This window comes from Pogoniulus pusillus, chromosome 37 (assembly GCF_015220805.1).
Source record: "Pogoniulus pusillus isolate bPogPus1 chromosome 37, bPogPus1.pri, whole genome shotgun sequence".
Taxonomy (NCBI): Eukaryota; Metazoa; Chordata; class Aves; order Piciformes; family Lybiidae; genus Pogoniulus; species Pogoniulus pusillus.
Genome location: NC_087300.1, coordinates 2,939,155 through 2,961,501, shown reverse-complemented (window position 1 = coordinate 2,961,501; position 22,347 = coordinate 2,939,155). Strand labels below are relative to the sequence as shown.

The window sequence follows — 22,347 nt, the reverse complement described above, 5'->3', positions numbered from 1 at the left end:
GAAGGGGCTGAGTGAGGGCATTCAACCTGGAGAAGAGGAGGCTGAGAGGAGGCCTCATTGCTCTCTACAGCTCCCTGAAAGGAGACTGGAGCCAGGTAGGGGTTGGGCTCTTCTCTCAAGGACCAAGTGACAGGATGAGGCAATGGCCTCAAGTCACACCAGGGGATGGTTAGGTTGGGTATGAGGAACAATTTCTTTGCTGCAGGAGTGGTCAGGGATTGGAAGAGGCTGCCCAGGGAGGTGCTGGAGGTGTTCACCAACCATGTGGCCACAGCACTCATTTTCCTTCAGGGAAGAAATTGTTCCTCATGTCCAGGCTAAGCCTCCCTGCTGCAACCTGAGGCCATTTCCCTTCGCCTTGGAGGTCTCTTCCAACCTGCTTGATTCTATGACCCCATCACTTGCTCCTCAGGAGAAGAAACCAACTCCACCTCACTCCAACCACAGTATTAGCAGGGGTGGAAGAGACCTCACAGATCATCAACCTCCTTTCCTCCTTCAGAGAGGGAAAGAAAGGAGCTTTATGCTCTCAGAAACTTCTTGAGAGGTCCAAATCATCTCCCCCCCAGGGGTGGGAAGGAGCAATTGGGGCTTGAAACAGCATCCAAACTCCTTTCAGCCCTCAGATCACACACCCATCCCCCTCCCCCCCAGCAGCAGCATAGTTTGAGTTGAAGACCCCCAACAAGAAGAATCCACCTCGGGTTTATTGTCCATGTTTTAACAAGCTGAGGTTGTTCTTTCTCCTGCTCCTAGTTCCAAACCAATCCTGTTTGGCAGAGATTGAACAGCTCCAGGAGTGCCCTGAAGGCAACGAGGTTGGGTCTGAGCAAGTCCCTTCAAGCATCCAACCGCTTGATTGATTGTTTGTTTGTTTGCTTTAGAAACAGCCCCAAAAAAAAGAGGATCCCAAGGGGAAAAAAAAACACAATAATGGCAAGGAGAAGATGGGTCCCAAAAAACCCAACCCAAAACCCAGCAGGAGTTGGCAAGGAGAAGATGGGTCCCAAAAAAACCCAACCCAAAACCCAGCAGGAGTTGGCAAGGAGAAGATGGGTCCCAAAAAACCCAACCCAAAACCCATCAGGAGTTGGCAAGGAGAAGATTGGGTCCAAAACCCAAAACCCCAACCCAAAAACCCAGCAGGAGTTGGCAAGGAGAAGATTGGGTCCAAAAAACAAAACCCCAACCCAAAAACCCAGCAGGAGTTGGCAAGGAGAAGATTGGGTCCAAAAAACAAAACCCCAACCCAAAAACCCATCAGGAGTTGGCAAGGAGAAGATTGGGTCCCAAAAACAAAACCCCAACCCAAAAACCCAGCAGGAGTTGGCAAGGAGAAGATTGGGTCCAAAAACCAAAACCCCAACCCAAAACCCAGCAGGAGTTGGCAAGGAGAAGATTGGGTCCCAAAAAACAAAACCCCAACCCAAAAACCCAGCAGGAGTTGGCAAGGAGAAGATTGGGCCCCAAAAAACCCCAACCCAAAAACCCAGCAGGAGTTGGCAAGGAGAAGATGGGTCCCAAAAAAACCCAACCCAAAAACCCAGCAGGAGTTGGCAAGGAGAAGATTGGGTCCCAAAAAAACCCAACCCAAAACCTAGCAGGAGTTGGCAAGGAGAAGATTTGGTCTCAAAAAAACCCAACCCAAAACCCAGCAGGAGTTGGCAAGGAGAAGATTGGGTCCCAAAAAAACCCAACCCAAAACCCAGCAGGAGTTGGCAAGGAGAAGATTGGGTCCAAAACACAAAACCCCAACCCAAAAACCCAGCAGGAGTTGGCAAGGAGAAGATTGGGTCCAAAAAACAAAACCCAACCCAAAACCCAGCAGGAGTTGGCAAGGAGAAGATTGGGTCCCAAAAAAACCCAACCCAAAACCCAGCAGGAGTTGGCAAGGAGAAGATTGGGTCCAAAACAACCCCAGCAGTTGGCAACAAGAAGGTGGCACCAAGCAGGACGTGGCAGAGCAAGAGGCTTTGTAGAGAAGACAATCGAGTTCCTTGGGAAGGGGGCATGGGGATGGGCAAAGGAGGCAGGGGATGAGCCCCAGGAAGGAGGATAGGGCCTGAGGGTGACCTCTCTTTGCTCTCCAGGGTCCTCCAAGCCGCTGAGGAAGAGGAGATGACCTCCCTTGGGCGAAGCTGCCCTGGCTGTGCTTGCCCCCTGGGGTGGCTGCCTCCAAGGCCAAACATCCTCCCGCAGCTGGCATGGGCAGAGAGGTCGCTCCCGAGGGCGTTGCAGTTTTCTGGTCTCTTTGGTGCCAGCCCTGGTGTGGGGCTGCTGGGCAAGGTGTGCCCAGGGGCTGGTGCCCCCTCAGTAGATTGGTCCTTTGACAGCCCCTGGCTCGGTCAGGCGTGCGGCTGCGTAGGCTGAGGCTGCCAGGCAGGCAGCTGGGTCACAGAAGCCTGGCAGACCGGCAGGGCCGGGCAGACCCGGGCGGCCAGCCTCGCCTGGGGAGCCTGGCATGCCCCTCTCGCCAGCCTTGCCGTCCAGAGCATGGCCAGGGATGCCAGGGAGACCTGCAAAGGGAGCTCAGTGGGTGCTGCGCTTGGGCGCAGCTTTGCTTTGGCACAGCTTTGCTTTGGTGCAGCTTTGCTTGGGCGCAGCTTTGCTTGAGCTTAGCTTTGCTTGGGCACAGCTTTGCTTGGGCGCAGCTTTGCTTGGGCGCAGCTTTGCTTGGGCGCAGCTTTGCTTGGGCGCAGCTTTGCTTTGGCACAGCTTTGCCTGGGCACAGCTTTGCTTTGGTGTAGCTTTGCTTGGGCACAGCTTTGCTTTGGTGCAGCTTTGCTTGGGCACAGCTTTGCTTGGGCACAGTTTGCTTGGGCACAGCTTTGCTTTGGTGCAGCTTTGCTTGGGCGCAGCTTTGCTTGAGCGCAGCTTTGCTTTGGCACAGCTTTGCCTGGGCACAGCTTTGCTTTGGTGTAGCTTTGCTTGGGCACAGCTTTGCTTTGGTGCAGCTTTGCTTGGGCACAGCTTTGCTTGGGCACAGTTTGCTTGGGCACAGCTTTGCTTTGGTGCAGCTTTGCTTGGGCGCAGCTTTGCTTTGGCGCAGCTTTGCATTGGCACAGCTTTGCTTGGGCGCAGCTTTGCTTGGGCACAGCTTTGATTGAGCTTAGCTTTGCTTGGGCACAGCTTTGCTTTGGCGCAGCTTTGCATTGGCACAGCTTTGCTTGGGCGCAGCTTTGCTTGGGCACAGCTTTGATTGAGCTTAGCTTTGCTTGGGCACAGCTTTGCTTTGGCGCAGCTTTGCTTGGGCGCAGCTTTGCTTGGGCGCAGCTTTGCTTTGGCGCAGCTTTGATTGAGCACAGCTTTGCCTGGGCACAGCTTTGCCTGGGCACAGCTTTGATTGAGCTTAGCTTTGCTTGGGCGCAGCTTTGCTTGGGCGTAGCTTTGCTTGGGCACAGCTTTGCCGAGCAAGGGCAGGGGTCGGGGCATGGGAGGACTGCAGGGGAGGGACAATGAGGGGGCAGGGAAGCAGCTGGCAGAGCCGTGGGCAGTGAGAAGGTGGCAAAGGGCTCTTTGGAGCTGGGCAGGTTTGCAGGGATGGGCCAGAAGGTCTCCAGTCACGGCTGGGCTCAGCACCACACCAGCAAGGGGACTGCTGCTGCCCAGTGGGGACCCAGCACTGCCGGTAAGTGGGGGGAGAGGGACTCACCTGGGATCCCTGGGGGGCCTGGCATGCCTGGGTGCCCACGTCCAACTTCTCCTCTCTCACCCTTCTCACCTCTCTTCCCTGCAGGGGAGGGAAGCACTTGGTGGAGCTGCAGCAGGAAGCATGGACCCTGCACGGAGTGGGGCAGGGCTGCCCCTGCTCAGGGACCAAGGCTGGGGACAGGTATGGCAGGAGGGGGCAGGGCCAGCCCCGAGGAGGGGCTTTTGCCCAGCGGGGTGTGGATGTGGCCACTCAGCACCTACCTTTAGGTCCTACGTTGCCAATCTGCCCGGCAGCGCCCAGGATGCCAGGGGCACCTCGAGGCCCCATGGGTCCGTGTGGGCCTTGCTCACCAGGTGGCCCTGGAGGACCAGGTGGTCCAGGGGGTCCCATGGCACCCACTCCACCTAGGGCAGCTCTCTTGGCACTGACAGCCACCTCCGCCAGCTGCTCTGTGGGGCAGAGAGGGGCCGGTGTGGGCCGGGAGGTGGCAGCAGGCACCCAAGTGGTGGTGCCCTGCTTGTCCCCTCACCTTGCATCATCTTCAGGACCACGTCAACGATGTGCTGGTCCCCAGCATCCTTGCCCTGCCAGAACGGGGACAGACCATAAAGGGAGGTCACTCCTGGCCCCATCAGCACCCTCAGAGCAAGTCCTGACCCACCCCGGTCTAGAGCATCTCCCTGCCCCCCCTGGCACCTTCCCATCCTTCTTTGTTTTCACTCCTGGTACAGCCTAAACCTCCTCTGGTGCAACGTGAGGCAATTTCCCCCCACCCTATCACTTGTTCCTGGGAGAAGAGACCAATCCCCACCTGGCTCCAGCCTCCTTCCAGGGAGCTGCAGAGAGCCAGAAGCTCTCCCCTCAGCCTCCCCTTCTCCAGGCTGCACACCCCCAGCTCCCTCACCTGCTCCTCCCCAACCCTGCTCTCCAGACCCTTCCCCACCTTCCTTGCCCTTCTCTGGACCTGCTCCAGCCCCTCGATGCCCTTCCTGGAGTCAGGGCCCCCAAAATGAACTCAGCATCAGAATCTGCTGATTCCAGGGGGGGCCAATCCCTACCCTGGTCCTGCTGGCCACACTCTTCCTGCCTCAGGCAGGATGCTGTTGTCCTTCTTGGCCAGCTGGGCAGGCAGGGAGCAGGGTACTCACCGGCACTCCCCTCCGGCCGGGCATCCCTGGCACGCCGCGCTCCCCGACCAGTCCGCGTGGCCCGGGGGGGCCTGGGTAGCCTCTCCCCCCAGGTGCTCCAGCATCCCCCGAGGGGCCAGGGAAGCCAAGCTCCCCCTGGATGCCTTGCTGTGGTGGGCATGGAGAGTGGCATCAGGAGCTGGGAGCTCAGCCCTGTCCTCAGCACAGGGGTTGCACCCTAAGACACACCCCCCCCCCCCCCAGTGACCCAGTGACTGAGGGGGTTGGGGCTGTTCAGTTTGGAGAAGGCTCCCAGGTGACCTTCTTGTGGCCTTCCAATATCTGAAGGGGGCTGCAAGAAAGTTGGGGAGGGACTCTTTAGGCTGTCAGGGAGTGATAGGACTGGGGGGGATGGAGCAAAGCTGGAGGTGGGGAGGGTCGGCCTGGAGGTGATGAAGTTGTTGAGCATGAGAGTGATGAGAGCCTGGAATGGGTTGCCCAGGGAGGTGGTTGAAGCCTGATCCTTGGAGGTGTTTAAGGCCAGGCTGGCTGAGGCTGTGGGCAGCCTGCTCTAGGGTAGGGTGTCCCTGGGCATGGCAGGGGGGTTGGAACTGGCTGATCCTTATGGTCTCTCCCAGCCCTGACAACTCTTCTGTGATTCTGTGACCTCCAGTATCGACCACTGCAGCCAGGACCTGAATCCCAAGCAGAATGGACTTGAACCTGGGGCTGGATGTGGTCACTGAAGTCCATCTCCAGTGAAAGCACTTCCTCAGCCCACCAGTGTGCAGCAGGTACCAGCTCCGTGGGTCACCACTGCCATGGTCAGGAGGATCACCTCCAGCTGAGAGTCTCCCAGAGCCACCCAGCATGAAGGTGTGAGGAGCTCCTGGCTCCCAGACCTCTACTACTCACCTGTCCCTTCGGGCCTGGCTCTCCAGATTCACCCTGGGGACAGACAGAGGACACAAGAAAGGCCATGGGGAGACAGCACAGCCTGGGAGCTGCAGTGACCCCCACACCCCAGGGCACACCAGGGAACCATTCAGGTTGGGGAAGAACCTCTGAGATCAAGTCCAGCCATAGCTGCAGAGGCCAGGAGCATGCTGCCCAGGGGACCCCAGTGTGGTACCCACATCCCTGCACCTCATCATGCCAGGAGCATGCTGCCCAGGGGACCCCAGTGTGGTACCCACATCCCTGCACCTCCTCATGCCAGGAGCATGCTGCCCAGAGGACCCCAGTGTGGTACCCACGTCCCTGCACCTCCTCATGCCAGGAGCATGCTGCCCAGGGGATCCCAGTGTGGTACCCACGTCCCTGCACCTCCTCATGCCAGTAGCATGCTGCTATGGGGACCCCAGTGTGGTACCCACGTCCCTGCACCTCATCATGCCAGTAGCATGCTGCCCAGGGGATCCCAGTGTGGTACCCACGTCCCTGCACCTCCTCATGCCAGGAGCATGCTGCCCAGGGGATCCCAGTGTGTTACCCACATCCCTGCACCTCATCATGCCAGGAGCATGCTGCCCAGGGGACCCCAGTGTGGTACCCACATCCCTGCACCTCCTCATGCCAGGAGCATGCTGCCCAGGGGATCCCAGTGTGTTACCCACCTCCCTGCACCTCATCATGCCAGGAGCATGCTGCCCAGGGGACCCCAGTGTGGTACCCACATCCCTGCACCTCATCATGCCAGGAGCATGCTGCCCAGGGGACCCCAGTGTGGTACCCACATCCCTGCACCTCATCATGCCAGGAGCATGCTGGCCAGAGGACCCCAGTGTGGTACCCACATCCCTGCACCTCATCATGCCAGGAGCATGCTGCCCAGGGGACCCCAGTGTGGTACCCACATCCCTGCACCTCATCATGCCAGGAGCATGCTGCCCAGGGGACCCCAGTGTGGTACCCACATCCCTGCACCTCATCATGCCAGGAGCATGCTGGCCAGAGGACCCCAATGTGGTACCCACGTCCCTCCACCTCATGCCAGGAGCCATCTGCAGGGCCCTACCTTCTCTCCCTTCAGCCCCACGAGGCCATGGACCCCAGGGTCTCCCTAGAGGAAAGGCAACAAGAAAGGAGGAGATTAGGAAGAGATTCTTTACTCTGAGGGTGTGAGATACTGCCACAGGTTGCCCAGGGAGGCCCTGGATGCCCCCTCCCTCGTGGTGTTCAAGGCCAGGTTGGATGAGGCAACCTGGGCTGGTGGGAGGTGTCCCTGGCCATGGCAGGGGGGGTTGGAACTGGCTGATCTTTAAGGTCCCTTCCAATCCAAACCCCCCACAGCCACTCTAACCCCCCCCTCCCCCCACTGCAACCAACCAGGCTGCTGGTGGACAAACCTACTGGTGTCAGTGGGCACCAGACCACCCCAGAGGTGGGTGCCAGCCCTGTGTCAGCAGTTCCCCACTGCCCCCCAGCCCAAGCAGGGTGGGTGATGTACTCACAGTGCTGCCTTTGGGGCCAGTTTTGCCTGGGGAGCCCTGGAGAAAGGAGATTTTTAGAGGAGGTGCTCAGCTCAGCTCTGAGCTGGACCCCAGAGCTGCCCAGCCCCTGCAGCCAGGAGCAGTCACCTTATCTCCTTTGACTCCTGGCAAGCCTTGGGGTCCTGGGATTCCTGGTGGACCCTGCTCACCCTTTGGTCCCTGGAAATGGAGGTGAGATGGGGAAAAGCAAAATGAGGGAGGAGAGGGGCTGGGAAAGACCTCCCCCCCACACCAGCACAGCCTCCCCAAAGCAGTGAGGTCTGTGGGCAGCTCCTGCACCCCCTCCTGCATCCCAGCCTGCTCCTCAGCATCCCAGCCTGCCCCTCAGCATCCCAACCTGCTCCTCCTGCATCCCAGCCTGCTTCTCCTGCATCCCAGCCTGCTCTTCCTGCATCCCAGCCTGCTTCTCCTGCATCCCAGCCTGCTTCTCCTGCATCCCAGCCTGCTCCTCCAGCTTCCCAACCTGCCTATCCTACAGCATCCCAAACCTGTCCCACAGTATCCCAACTTCCCCACCCCAAACCTTCCCCCACCCCAGCATCCCAACCTGCCCCCAGCATCCCAACCTATCCTGAATTCAGTCTCTGTGGGTGGAACGGGGCAGGAAACGCTGGAGGAGCCTCCCCTGCAGCTATGCCAGGAGGGGTGGGGATGCTCTGCCAGGGGTGGGCTCCCATTCCCAGGTAGCCAGAGGGACAAAGTTCTCTTTTTAGCCATTTTTCCAGCCGGGAAAAGCCTCCAGAGGAGCTGAGCAGCCTGCCAGGCTGGGAGGAAATTCCTCTGCCGGCTGGGGGGCTGCAGCCCCAGCCTGGCCCCAGGAGCTGCTAATCCCTGAGCTCTTTGCCCCAGCAGCTAATCCCTCTTGCCAGCAGGCAGGCCTAGCAGGATGGGGGCACGGGGTGGAGCCCAGCTGTGATCAAAGCCAAGAGGAGCCAGGCAGGTGATGCCAGCCGTGCCAAGGTGAATGCCATCTGCCCACTCACCGCTTTGCCCTGCTCTCCTGGGGGCCCCACGGGGCCACGCTCCCCTCGGTCACCCTGGGAGAAGAGGAGAGTCAGAAGCAGCTCCTGGCACCACCACAAACCCCTCGGGGCCCTTGGACTCACCTTCAGCCCGGGGACACCCTGAGGTCCCTGCTCACCACGAGGGCCAGGCTCACCCTGCAAGGGGGCAAAAAAACACCCCCCAGAGAATGAGCCCCAAAGCAGCTCCTCCTGCTGCATGCTCATGCCACCCCTGCTGCATGCTCATGCCACCCCTGCTGCATGCTCATGCCACCCCTGCTGCGTGCTCATGCCACCCCTGCTGCGTGCTCATGCCACCCCTGCTGCCCTTCACCCTCCCCTGAGGGCCAGGTGGCCCTCTCCCTGTCCCCTGCAGCCACACAAAGGGCTGGGTGGCCACCAAGGGGCTGCAGAAGCAGCTCCAAGAAGCTGCTGCAGGGGCTGAGGGAAGAGGAGGGATGGAGGTGGGGAGGCAGTGGGAGGGGGAGTGTGAAGTGCCCAACTCTGTGTCTGTTGGACAGCAAATGGGGGGGGAGAGCCAAGAGAGGGAGAGAGCCAAGAGAGGGCAAGCCTCAGGCTGTGCCCAGGAGGAGCATGGTGGCACCTCCATACTTACAATCTGCCCTGGTGCCCCAGTGATGCCAGGCTGGCCCCGAGCACCCACTTCACCCTGCCGAGGGGAATCAGAGATGGTTCAGTGAGGCCAGGGGAGGGGACAGCATGGGGACAAGGCTGGGAGGAGCACGGCAGCTGCTGCAGTACCCTGCTGGGTGGGCACTCAGAGGGGTTGAGCCCAACCCCTGCTGCCCCAGACCCACCTTGTCTCCTGGGCCACCTTTGCTTCCTGGCTGGCCTGGCAAGCCCTGGCATGGGAAACAAACCTGGGATCAAAGCCTGGCACAGCACTGGAGACAGTGCCCCTGCTGGGTGCTGGCTATGGCATGAGGGTGTCACCCCTCAGGGGTACCCATCTGGGTACTCACAGCTTGTCCACGGTGCCCTGGCGTGCCTGGGTGCCCAGCCTGTCCCACGCTGCCCTGTGAGGGACAGCCAAGGTGTTATGGTGGGGCAAGGAGAGGTGCAGAAGTCAAATGCCCATAGGTGGCACCTGGGACTGCCTAGCTAAAGGGTGGCACTGTCCTTGATGCCCACAGGGACAGCCATACTCCAGGAGATGCCATGTCAAAGGCTGGCACCTTACACCACCTCTCCATCCCCTTTGTTTCCAGCAGGCACTGGCATGAGGAGCAGTGAGGGTCTGCTCCCCGTGGCTGGCAGCCCCTGCCCGCAGCAGCTCACCTTCACGCCGGGGATGCCAGGGGTGCCATCTTTGCCATCGATGCCAGGGAGACCCTGCCAAAGGGGGAAGAGTCACTCGGTCTGGCACCTCTGAGAGAGACTGAAAGGTTTGTGGTGGGGGCTGGGAAGGGAAAGGAAAGCTCCAGCTCTGAGCTGAGCCAGGGAGGAAGCAGAAAGACCCCAAAAAGGGGCACAGAGTGGCAGAGAGATCTCCTTGCAGAAGGCTCAGCCGTGGGCACAGGTGCCACCAGCTGTACTTACATTCTCCCCCTTGGGGCCAATGTCTCCTTGGGGACCCCTGATGCCACGGCCACCCTAGAGCAGGAGAGAGCAAGAGCCACTTCAGCAGCCCCCTTGGAGCAGGGGATGGAGCTGGGAGCAGATGCCCATCGAGGCACCCGGGGCAAAGCTCCTCCCGGTGCCAGGCAGCAGCACTAAGCCGGGGAAAGGAGGCACTGGCACCCCTCGGGGCAGTTACCTACCAGATCTCCCTTCTCACCAGGGTCCCCAGGTGGTCCCTTGGGCCCTTCCTTGCCCTGGAGGGTAGAAAGATGGGGGCTGAGCAGGGGGTGCCCTGCCTGTGCCACAGCCCCCAGGCACGAGGGAGGGCACTCACCGGCCGCCCGGCCGCTCCGATGGTGCCAACCATCCCCTTGTAACCAGCAGGACCCTGCAAAGAGGACATGGAAGGGTCAGTTCCTCCCATCCCAACCTCAGCCCCCAGCCTTAGGTCTAACCCCAGCAGCAAGAGGCAGGATCCAACCCTCCAGGGTGGCCAAACAGCCCCCACGGCTGAAGCACCCCCACGGGAGCTGCTGCCTCTGAGCTGGGAGCTGGGCACCGCTTCCCACTGCTGCTCACCGTCTCACCCTTGGGTCCTGCCATCCCAGGATAACCTCTTGGGCCCTGGGGTCCCTGTGGGGAGTGGGAAAAAAAAAAGACAAGAACCAAACCCATCCAAATTAGCTGGGAACAGCTGAAGGGGAAGGCACAATTAGAGCAGAAGGCAGCGCTGGAAAGCAGCCAGTTTGGGCCAGGAGGAAGGGTTTCAGCCCCTCCACTCACCCCTGCCCCTGCAGCCCCCCCCACCAGCTGCTTGTTTCCAGCTGTCACTTCAATAACTGCAGCTTCCCCCTCCCAGCACACCTCCTGGCTTCAAAGTTCCTTTGCCCTCCTCCTGGACTCTGCAGGGCTCAGCTCATTAATTGCTTTTCAGCATCAAAGTCCTCAGCGAGCTCAAAGGGCTCTAATCCTGCAGCCCCCCCCCCCCCCCCAGCATGGGGAGCTGAGCACTGCAACCCTCCCCACTCCCCACCCTGGCAGCTGGGCTAAGGAGAGGGGCTCAGGGTGCTTGGAACTGTGCACTGAGTGGTCCAAGTGAACACGGGTGGATGTCTCCATCAGGATGTGGCTTTGCCACCTTGCTGGTGGGAGGAGGGAGGTGGTTGTGGAGCCTTCCTCTCCAGAGACTTTCCAGCCCTGTCTTGGATGTGTTGCTTTGTGACCTGAGTTGGATTCTGTGGTCCTGTTCTGGCAGGGGGGAGGGAGGTTGGACTCCATCTCTGGAGGTCCCATCCAGCAGGGTGTCAGCATCCTGTGATGCTGAGATGGGTGGGATGAAGGTTTGGCTGCAGCCTCAGTGCTGGGTCCACAGGAGCAAGGTCTCATTGGTGTCCTGTCTCTAAGGGTCTGGGGTCAAGCACAAATCAGTTCCCCCCAAGCTCCTGGGGCACCCAGGGGTCCTTTCATGGTATCATAGAATGGGTTAGGCTGGAAGGGAGCTCAAAGCTCAGCCAGTTCCAACCCTCTGCCATAGGCAGGGACAGCTCCCACTGGAACAGGTTGCTCAAGGTCTCATCCAAGCTGGTCCTGAACACCTCCAGGGAGGTTGGGGAGCACAGAAGCACCCAATGTGATCTTTGATCACATTGGGTGCTTCTGTGCTCCACAACCTCCCTGGGCAGCCTGTGCCAGTGTCTCACCACCCTCAACCTGTGCCAGTCTCTCCCCACCCTCACTGCAAACAACTTCCTAACATCTAGTCCATATCTCTGCCACTTCAAACCCATTCCTCCTCCTCCTCTCATTCCCAGACCTTGTCAATAGTCCCTCCCCAGCCCTCCTGGAGCCCCCTTCAGATCCTGCAAGGCCACTCCAAGGTCTCCTCCAAGCCTTCCCCTCTCCAGGCTGCAGAGCCCCAACTCTCTCAGCCTGTGCTCAGAGCAGAGCTGCTGCAGCCCTCTCAGCATCTTGGTGGCCTCCTCTGGGCTGGCTCCAACACTTCCATGTCCTGCTTGTGCTGGGGGCTCCAGCACTGCCCCCAGGAGATTCTATTCTTTCAGAGAACAGAATCACTTTGGTTGGAGAAGACCTCTAAGATCACCAAGTCCAAGCACCAAAGAGCAGCAGGGAGGAAGCTTACCGGAGGGCCTGGGATGCCTTGTTCTCCAGACAGGCCAATGTCACCCTTGGGACCCTTGGGGGGGGAGGATGGAGAGGAGCAATGTGAGTGCTAAGGTGCAGCAGGGCTACAAACCACCCTGAGGAACCAACACCCCCACGCCCAGGACCCAGCAGGGGATAGGGACAGGTCCCTCCACCCAGGGAGCCACTGTGGGAAGCTCACCCTGCCCACCCAGTCCTGACTCTTCCTCCTCCCTCTCCCACTTCTTCCCTTCTTTCCCCCTTTCTCTCCTCCTCCTTTTCCTCCTCAGAGCTCCCTGCACCCTGGTCCAGCCCCAGATGCCCCAGAACCAGGCACTCCTGCTGGGAAGCTGCAGGAGATGTCACTGACCTGCCTGCCCTGCCTGCCAGGCTCCCCGAGGGCACCAGGGCGGCCTCTGTGTCCCTGAGGGCAAAGGAAAGTGATGAGCAGACCTGGGCTGAGGCAGCATCCTCACAGCTGCAGCACCCAGAGCCACCCTGCCTGTGACACCCCACTCTGGGGTGCCCAGCTGTGGGGCTCAGCATCCCACTGGTGATACAGTGGTGGGGCTCAGTATCCCACTGGTGATACAGTGCTGGAGCTCAGTGTCTCACTGGTGGCATGGTGGAGCTCAGAATCCCACCAGTGGCATGGTGAAGCTCAGCATCCCACTGGTGATCCAGTGGTGGAGCTCAGCATCCCACTGGTGGCAAGGTGTGGAGCTCAGCATCCCACTGGTGGCAAGGTGTGGGGCTCAGTGTCTCACTGGTGGCACAGTGGTGGAGCTCAGCATCCCACTGGTGATACAGTATGAGGCTCAGTGTCTCACTGGTGGCACAGTGGTGGAGCTCAGCATCCCACTGGTGATACAGTATGAGGCTCAGTGTCTCACTGGTGGCACAGTGGTGGAGCTCAGCATCCCACTGGTGATACAGTATGAGGCTCAGTGTCTCACTGGTGGCACAGTGGTGGAGCTCAGCACCACACTGGCATACAGTGTGGAGCTCAGCATCCCACTGGTGACAAGGTGTGGGGCTCAGTGTCTCATTGGTGGTACAGTGGGGCTCAGAATCCCACTGGTGACAAGGTATGGGGCTCAGCATCCTAATGGTGATACAGTGGTGGGGCTCAGCATCCCACTGGTGATGCAATGGTGGGGCTCAGCATCCCACCAGTGGCATGGTGGGATCTCAGCAGCCCACTGGAGACACGAGGGTGTGTGGTGGAGATGCTGCCTGGGTTTAATCCCCCGGGGTTTAGTGTGCAGGGAGCTGGCAGCAGCATGCTTGGGCCTTTGGCACCAGGTCTTGCTCCCCAGGAGGAAGCTGGAGGGCCCTGGGGGACCTCTCCCTCAGCACCTTTGCCCCCCCAAGGCTCTCTCCAGGAGAGCAGAGCAGCTCCTGAGCTTCCCAAGCCTCCAGAGCAAGGAAGTCTCCTCCACTCAAGCAGAACATGCTGGAGGAGAGGGACTCCTCTCCTCTCCTTGGCAGCTCCCTTACCTTCAGTCCCTGCAGTCCCTGGGGGCCTTTGGGACCTGGTGGGCAGCTGGTGGGGCACTGGTGGGGAAGAAGCAGCAGAGGTTGAGTGGGGAGGGGACCCAGAGGCTGTGGAGAAGCTGCAGTGGGAAGGGCTCCCAGAGCACTGCTGACAGCATCCCTGCTCCATCAGCCCCCAGTGACCAAGTCAGACTGGTGGCTGTGGTTCAGAGCAGCACAGGCTCTTCCAGCAGCTGTTACCCTGCCAGGACCTGCTGAAGGGACAAGGCAAGGGCAGCTCTCACCAAGAAATCAGCACTGCCTTCCACTCCTTGGATGTGTCCTGGGGGGCCCTGCAGGGAAGGAGACCATCAGCATCCATGGTTTGATCCCAGAGCCATGCAGTCACAGACTGGTTTGTGCTGGAAGGACCTTTGAAGGTCACTCAGCAGGGACATCTCCAGCTAGAGAAGGTTGCTCAGAGCCCCAAACAGCCTGACCTGGAATGGTTCCAGGCATGAGGCAGCTCCAACCTCTCTGGGCCGCCTGGGAAAGGCTCTTACCACCCTCAGTGCAAAACTGGTTTGCAGGAGAGGGGGAATGGTGCAGCCAGGAAGGAGAGGACCAAGCTGTGGGGTGGGAGATGTGGGCCAGAGACCAGATCCCAGCCCCAAAGCCTGAGCTGAGCCTGCTTGGGGGCTCCTCCCTCCTGCAGAAGGTGCTGGTGACTGGGCAGATACTCACTGGTTTCCCTGGAGGACCTGGGGGACCCCTTGGGCCATCGGGTCCAGGGTCACCCTAGGAAAGAACAAGCCCAGGAGAGAAGATTTAGGGGTGTGGAGGCAGGAGGTGGTGCTGGAGCTGGGGTGGAGAGGGATGGGGAAGCAGCAAGTTGTCACAGCAGGACCTGGGGCATGGGTGACAGGAGGGGACAGAGTCCATCACCCCTCCATCCCCTCTCTCCTTCTCCATGGGGTCACTCCTGTTTCTCTCAGGAGCCCCAAAGGGTGGTGTGAGGAGGGGAGGCTTTCCCACACCCCTTCCTGACCCTTCCTGACCTCACCTTGGGTCCCAGTGCTCCAATCTCTCCAGGAAGCCCAACCTGGCCTGGAAGCCCCTAAGGAGAAGATAAACATTCACCAGGTGAGAGGAGCTGAGCCCCAGGACCCCTCCTTTAAGGGGTTGGTGAGATTTGAGCTCCTCCAGCACAACCCTGAGCAGGGTCCCTGAGCCCACAGGCCCAACACTTACAGGTGGTCCTGGCAGTGAAGGACCCTGCAAGGAGAAGAAAGACAAAGTTGGTGCAGATTCTCCAACCCCCCCCCCCCCCAAACCCACCAGCAAGCCCTGCCCTGAGCTGGGCAATGCCCACACTGCCACCAAGGATGCAGCTGGGGGAGACTGGGGCTGGATCCTTGCTCCAATCCCACCCCACTCCTGGGTTCTCAGCACTCGTGGCAGAGGCAAATACTCACAGGGAGCCCTGGTGGCCCTGGAAGTCCAGGCTGGCCCTGTTGGGACAGAAGGGGAGAGTGAAGAGCTGAAAGGGGGAGATTTGTCCTCTCCAAGCCCTGCTCCACTGCTGTGCCAGCTGCCAAAATTCATCCATGGACCAGCCCCATCCAAGCACCATCACCACTCCCTGCACCCACACATCCCCCCAGGCTGATGTGGCTCCAGGAGGGGAAGGTGGCAGCCTGCAGCAGCTCCCCCTGAGTGGTCTCTCACTCACTTTCAGTCCTGGCCCACCGATGGCTCCTGGCTCCCCCTTGGCTCCTGTCAGGCCCTGCAAGAGGAGAGCTGATGGGAAATGGTTTGCAGCCTCTCTGCTCTCTTCCCATCCAGCTGAGAGCTGGCAGTGGGGAATTAGTGCCCATCACCCAGCACACCTGCAGGGGCAGCTGCTACCTGGCACCTCGACCCCCTGAGCAGCCTGCTCTAGGGTGAGGTGCCCCTGGCCGTGGCAGCAGAGCTGGAACTGGATGATCTTTAAGGTCCCAATCTCTGGTGGCTCAAGCTCTAACAGCATGGAGGAGCTGCAGTGATGCTCCACAGCTTCCACGAGCTGCCCAGCTTCAGGACCTCCCACTGGAGCTCAGCAGGGCCCCTCATGCCATCCAACACAGCTGCCCCAAGCCAGGTAGGGAGCTCAGCCTGCCCATGATGCCAGCTGCACCAGCTCCAAGGCAATGCCTGGCTCCCCTGTCCCTCACTGAGGGCTGTGCCAGTGCTGGAGTTGGCAGCTGATGGTTTGAGCTTCACCCACAGGGTGATCCCTGGCTGCTTCTGGGCACGCAGGGATGGTGGAGGTGGAGGTGGAGAACCTCCTGCTCTGCTCTGTGTTCAGAGGGACTGAGCCCTTTAGCAGGCAAAGCAGCCTGGGTGAGGGCTGCCAGTGCCAGCTGGCATTCAGTCATGATGGGGTTCTGAGGTGCCCCCCAGAGACACAGAAGAGGGCTCTGTAGTTTGGCTCCTGACGAGCAGGGGAATGTCTGAGGCTGGCAGGTGCCTGCCCCTGCTGCATCTGGGCATGGGGTCAGGCACCTAGCCCAAACCTGCCCTGGCAGCCATCAGCACCCCTGTGTACCCCAGCTTGAGGATTGTGCTGCCAGGAGCTGGCAGCTCCATCCCCCTTCTGCCCACCACCTCTGCCCCAGGGAGGTGACAGTGAGGGAAGCCACCAGTGCCACCTACGTGGGTGCCAAGGGCATGGTTCCAGGGTTGCTCCAGATTTATTCTGGAGGAAATGAGATCTGAAGCAGGGATCAGGGCAGCAGCTGCAGCAAAGGAGGAGGAAAAGCCTTTTCCTCTTGCAGGGGTGTGGGTGCCATGTGGTGGCTTTCTTGGCACAGGGCAGAGAGGGACAGGCTTTGGGAACCTGGGCAGTTGGAGGGGGTGGCAGCAGCCCTGCCTGAGCTCTGCTGTGTTTTCAGCTCCCACACCAAGGGATCTGGGCACTTCCTCCTGTGATCCACGTGCCAGGAGGACAGAGGAGTTTGCTGAGACCCTGCTGCTGCTGGGGACACTGGGGAGGAGGACACAACAGGTTGGTACTCACATCGATGCCAGGCTTCCCTGGGGGTCCATCTGGACCAGGGGCTCCAGGCTCCCCCTTGATGCCCTTCAAAAGAAGAAGAGGTGGTTGAAAGGAGCTGCTCCAGAAGGGGGGGAGGCCATCAGTGGGCTGCAGGGGTGAGTACTCACCGGGGAGCCAGGGGCACCAGCAGGGCCTTTGTCACCCTGGGGGAAGGGAAAGAAGGGTGTAAAAAGGCAGCTGTGCCCCCCTGGAGCCAGGCATGCAGCACAGGGAGCTCAGGACCCATGGCTGCCATCCACCTCCCCAGGCTGCAGCGAGATGCTGCTTGCCCCAGCACATCAGGCAAGGTCAGGATGGGGCCAGCAACGAGAAGAGAGAGCTGTGCTGGGGCTGTGGGGTATGAATAGCACTAAAATAACAGCAAGGGGGCAGGACCTGGAGGAAAGCTGCTTTCTGCTGCCTCACAAGTCTCCCCTCTGTGCAGGCTCCCCACAGCCTCCTGCCACAGCCTCTGTGGGCACCCATCTTGGGTGTTGTGCTCCTCACCAGCCCCCTCCCCACACACACCCCCCAGCTCCCCTTCCTTGCTGGGCTGCTCTTTGCAGCCTCCAAGCATCCTCCACTTCCCCCAACACCCTGCACCCAAAATTCACTGATGCTGTGCTCCCCAAAAGAGCATTTCAGACTCCTTTTTCCAAGGCGATTCTCCAGGCTGCTGGCCAGGGAGAGGTGGATGGAGCCACGGTGCAGGAGCTGTGCTCCCTCATGCCAGCACTGCTGCCCCCTAAAAGCCACCACCGAAGCTCCACAGAGACTCTTCCACCCCAGCTGGGGAGCAGAGCAGTGTGGGAACCACAAAGCATCTGCATCCCCTGCCCTCTGCCAAGCCTCTGCCCCACACAATGTCCTTCTTTGTGCTGAGGTCCCCTCCCTCCCTCCCTCCTTCCCTGCAGCCTGCACAGGTTCCCAGCCCCATACTCACGTCAATGCCATCAGCTCCCGGCACTCCTGGGGGACCGGGGGGGCCCCGCGGGCCAGGTTCTCCTGGTGGCCCTCTCTAAGGGGGAGAAAGGAGGAGACCTCAGGTCAGAAAGGAACAACCAGACACCCCCCCCCCCCCAAGAGGTGCTGGGGGTCAGAGGGAGCTCAGGACACTGCGTTCACCGCTGGTGTGTGCTGGGCACCCGCCTTGGAGAGCTGGGTCAGAGTGGGCACCGCAGGGTGCGAGAGCTCTGCCCTCCCCCAGGCACCCACCGCTGCCCAGCGAGGGCAGGGAGGGAGCAATCCAGGATATCCCCTTGGATTTCACAACCAGTTCCCCACCCCCTGCCCAGTTCCTACCTCTTCAATCCCCCCTCCTGCCCTGGTGCCTGCAGGGCTCCAGCCTTGACCGGGCAATGCCAGGGCTTGCCAGGTGCCCTCTTGGCTCGGGGTGGCAAGCCCAGCACTGGGATTTCTAAGAGCACCATCAGGATTTTGGTGCCTGAAGCCCTGGGATGAAACGGGGACCCCTCCCCCCCAAAAAAAAACCCCTCCACGGGCACAGTACCCCCCGGCCCGGGGCTGGCTCACTGCCGGCAGCAGCACACAAAAGCACCATTCAGTGGTGGCAGAGAGCTCCTCCAGCAGCCTGGCCCCAGCTTTGAGGTTTGCACAGCAGCAGCAGCTTTGCAAAGAGATCTCTGTTGTCCTAAGGGGGTGTTTGGGATTGGGGGGGGGGGTGGAGGGAAGAGATTCCAGTCCTAGAGACTGAAGCTCCCCTTTAGTGTTCCTGGAAATGGAAACCAAACAGGCTGGCTGGGACCACACTCCTGAGGCTCCTCTGCCCTTCCCAGGCTGGCTGGGACCACACTCCTGAGGCTCCTCTGCCCTTCCCTGGCTGGCTGGGACCACACTCCTGAGGCTCCTCTGCTCTCCCCAGGCTGGCTGGGGCCACACTCCTGAGGCTCCTCTGCTCTCCCCAGGCTGGCTGGGGCCACACTCCTGAGGCTCCTCTGCCCTTCCCAGGCTGGCTGGGACCACACTCCTGAGGCTCCTCTGCCCTTCCCAGGCTGGCTGGGACCACACTCCTGAGGCTCCTCTGCCCTTCCCAGGCTGGCTGGGACCACACTCCTGAGGCTCCTCTGCCCTTCCCTGGCTGGCTGGGACCACACTCCTGAGGCTCCTCTGCTCTCCCCAGGCTGGCTGGGGCCACACTCCTGAGGCTCCTCTGCCCTTCCCTGGCTGGCTGGGGCCACACTCCTGAGGCTCCTCTGCCCTTCCCAGGTTGTTTATTTTCGAGTGAAACGTTTCGGGATGAGAGGAGCTGGAACCAGGACTGCTCCAGCCACACCTTGGGAGCAAAGGCAGGACCAGGGTGGGAGCGAGCAGCCCCTGCCTGGCAGCATCCATGAATGGTACCTTTGTCCTGCCCTCGACATTCCCAAAAGCTTCCTTGTTCCAACAGCTCCGACGTCCCCCTCGCTCCCAGCCCACCTCTATCCCCTGCCACCACCAGCCCATGGCATCCCTGGGTGCTGGGGGGGGGGGGGGAGGCTGCTTTAGTTGCCCCCTCCCTGGCTCCCTTCTGTCCATTCCAGCAGGCAGCTGAGGAGCTGCAGGGGAAGATCTTTTTCTTTCCCCCCTTTCAGTCTGTTCTAAACCTCTGAGTTTTGCACTTGCAAAGCAGGGAGAGCCCAGCTGGGATCCCGGGAGGGAGGCTGCCTGCCCAAGGAGCAGAGGGACCCCTTCCCTTTGCCTCTCTCCCACGAACCTTCTCCTGCCCCTGGGCGAGTCTGGAAAGCTCACTGGGACCTCCAGCACCCCCATGGCTGGTGGTCCTCCCCACTCACCCTCGGCAAGCCCCGTGGGAGGGTCACACTCCCTCCTCAGCTCAGCTCCCCTCAGCCTAGCTCCCAGCACATCCCAGCAGAGCAAAAGCAGATAACCACTGTGCCTGGTGATGGGAGGTGGAAGGTGGGAGGGGGGGGGAGGAAAACAGCAGAGAGACCCCAAGGGGAAAAGAAAACGGAGTTTGTTTAGCTCCCAAGTCCTGAACTTCCAGAGAAGTTCCTGCCCCGCAGGGCTGGAGGCAGCTTCTGGCACGGGGAAGTCCCCAGAGGGTCAGGGCTGTGGGTCCCAGCTAGGAGCTGGTTCCACTCCCCCCACTGGGGCTTTTCTGGGGAAAGTGAGGGAAAAGGGATGGGAAAATAAGCAAAAAGCTCCAGGGGTGCTCAGGGCTGTGAGTGAGCATCTACGGCGGGGGAGATGGTGACTGTCTCCTCTCTGGCTCATCTTCAAACCAGCTCCAGCCCCTCTGCCTCCACTTCCAGCCCCACTCTGGCCATCCTCAGCTGTTCTCTGCCCACCTTCATTCCCTTTCTATCCCACCTCCAGCCCCTCTCTGTCCATTTCCACTCCCTCTGTCCTTCTCTAGCCCCTCTCTGTCCATTTCCACTCCCTCTGTCCTTCTCTAGCCCCTCTCTGTCCATCTCCAGCCCCTCTCTGTCCATTTCCACTCCCTCTGTCCTTCTCTATCCCCTCTGTGTCCATCTCCATTCCCTCTCTGTCCACCTCCAGCCCCTCTCTGTCCACCTCCAGCCCCTCTCTGTCCACCTCCAGCCCCTCTCTGTCCATCTCCAGCCCCTCTCTGTCCATCTCCAGCCCCTCTCTGTCCATTTCCATTCCCTCTCTGTCCCCCGTCCCACCCCAAGCAGGGGACTCACGATCTGGGCCAGGCAGAGGCAGGAGACTTGGAGCAAGATCCAGAGCTGGAGCCAGGGAAAAGCCATGGCAAAGGCAGCTGGCACCGAGCGGCGACAGCCTCGTCCCGCCGAGCTCAGGTACGGTGGCAGTCCCGGGGCTGAACAGCCGGACAGGGAGAGGAGGAGGAGGGAGAGAGGGAGAGGAGGAGGAGGGAGAGGAGGAGGAGGAGGAGGAGGGGGGGGGGGGAGGGCTCATTAATATGGAGCAGTGGGAGGGGACAGGCAGCCTTGGCTGCCCGCCCCTGCTCAGGTGAGCCTATGGCTGGTTTGGGTTGGGTGCTGGTGGACGTTTTGGCACGACGGTGGCAGAGGGTTTGGTATGATGGTGGCAGGGGGTTTGGTACAATGGTTGCAGAGGTTTTGGCACGATGGTGGCAGAGAGTTTGGAATGATGGTGGCAGAGAGTTTGGAATGATGGTGGCAGAGGGTTTGGTACAATGGTGGCAGAGGGTTTGGCACGATGCTGGCAGAGAGTTTGGCATGATGCTGGCAGAGGGTTTGGAATGATGGTGGCAGAGGGTTTGGCACAATGGTGGCAGAGGGTTTGGTACAATGGTGGCAGAGAGTTTGGTACAATGGTGGCAGAGAGTTTGGAATGATGGTGGCAGAGGGTTTGGTACAATGGTGGCAGAGAGTTTGGCACGATGCTGGCAGAGAGTTTGGTACGATGCTGGCAGAGGGTTTGGCACGATGCTGGCAGAGGGTTTGGCATGATAATGGTGGAAGTTCTGGTGTAATGGTGGTGGAGGATTTGGCACCATAGTAGTGGAGGTTTTGGCATGATGGTGCCAGGGCATTTGACATGATGGTGGAAGAGGTTTGGGCAGGATGATGGCAGAGAGTTTGGCATGGTAGTGGTGGAGGTTTTGGCATGAGTGGCACAAAGATTTGATGCAGACAAGGGGCTGGCAGGTGAAGGGGATGAGCTGGGGGCTGCTGTCAGAGCTGCTTGGTGACCCCCCTGGCCAGGACATCAGTGTGGGCACCTCCAGGAGTGCCAAGGTGTCCCCTGTGACATGCTCATCACTATGCTTGTGCCAGCACCATGGGCATGGCACTGCTCAGAGCTGGGGCTGTGGTTTGCACCCACCCCCAGTGATGGGTCAGCACTGGGAACCAGTTCCTGCCACCCACTGGAGGGTACTGGGTGATTTCTGACCTGTCTCACCCTGTGCCCAGCTCCCCCCACTCAGCTCCTGCCTTCTCTGGCAGCCACCCCCCAGCTCCCAGGGAACACAGGGATGAATCATCTTCCTCCTCCTCCTCCTCCTGGAGGGCTGGAAGGCTCTGCAGCGCTGCAAACTGATTCATCAGGCTTGGGGAGGGGGCTCAGTGCCACCCCAGCCAGAGCAGGCAGGCTGCTGCTTCCCCCCAGCACAGGGCAAGGATGGCAGAGCAGCGGTCTGCATCCTCTCAGGTGGGCATGGAGCCACCCCAGCACACCCCCCCAGCTGGCACCGGGGATGCACTGCCCAGCATTGGTGTCTCCTCACCAGCTTTTAACTCCCTGTATGCCAGCCTGGCCCCACGCCCCCAGCACCCCTCACCCCCTGCGCCCCCAAAACTCAGCCCCCTCCCATGCCCCACCCACGCCCCCAGCACCCTTCACCCCCTGCGCCCCCAAAACTCAGCCCCCTCCCATGCCCCACCCACGCCCCCAGCACCCCTCACCCCCTGCGCCCCCAAAGCTCAGCCCCCTCCAATGCCCCACCCACGCCACCAGCACCCCTCACCCCCTGCGCCCCCAAAGCTCAGCCCCCTCCAATGCCCCACCCACGCCCCCAGCACCCCTCACCCCCTGCGCCCCCAAAACTCAGCCCCCTCCCATGCCCCACCCACGCTCCCAGCACCCCTCACCCCCTGCGCCCCCAAAGCTCAGTCCCCTCCCATGCCCCACCCACGCCCCCAGCACCCCTCACCCCTGCGCCCCCAAAACTCAGCCCCCTCCCATGCCCCACCCACGCCCCCAGCACCCCTCACCCCCTGCGCCCCCAAAACTCAGCCCCCTCCCATGCCCCACCCACGCCCCCAGCACCCCTCACCCCTGAGCCCCCAAAACTCAGCCCCCTCCCATGCCCCGCCCACGCCCCCAG

At 60.7% G+C, this 22,347-nt stretch overlaps 1 protein-coding gene across 2 annotated transcripts; it reads right to left on the bottom strand.

Moving 5' to 3' along the window:
* Nucleotides 1-689: 689 nt before the first annotated feature.
* On the bottom strand, nt 690-21,813 carry COL9A2 (collagen type IX alpha 2 chain). 2 transcript variants are annotated; one of them, XM_064172728.1, is made up of 33 exons: nt 21,414-21,809; nt 20,216-20,352; nt 17,494-17,568; nt 16,679-16,714; nt 16,533-16,595; nt 15,207-15,260; nt 14,950-14,985; nt 14,726-14,749; nt 14,538-14,591; nt 14,219-14,272; nt 13,780-13,827; nt 13,499-13,555; nt 12,369-12,422; nt 11,997-12,050; nt 10,436-10,489; nt 10,191-10,244; nt 10,057-10,110; nt 9,836-9,889; nt 9,575-9,628; nt 9,259-9,312; nt 9,094-9,138; nt 8,892-8,945; nt 8,378-8,431; nt 8,255-8,308; nt 7,359-7,430; nt 7,233-7,268; nt 6,797-6,841; nt 5,695-5,727; nt 4,801-4,947; nt 4,182-4,236; nt 3,913-4,101; nt 3,653-3,730; nt 690-2,516 (listed from the first exon to the last, which is right to left on the bottom strand). In XM_064172728.1, the coding sequence occupies exons 1-33, from the start codon at nt 21,502-21,504 to the stop codon at nt 2,311-2,313; spliced, it is 2,229 nt and encodes a 742-aa protein (XP_064028798.1). In that variant the 5' UTR covers nt 21,505-21,809; the 3' UTR covers nt 690-2,310. The 2 variants fall into 2 exon arrangements, with proteins under 2 accessions (XP_064028798.1, XP_064028799.1); XM_064172729.1 differs by lacking the exons at nt 690-2,516; nt 3,653-3,730 and having other exon boundaries at nt 3,919-4,096; nt 21,414-21,813.
* Nucleotides 21,814-22,347: the final 534 nt, after the last annotated feature.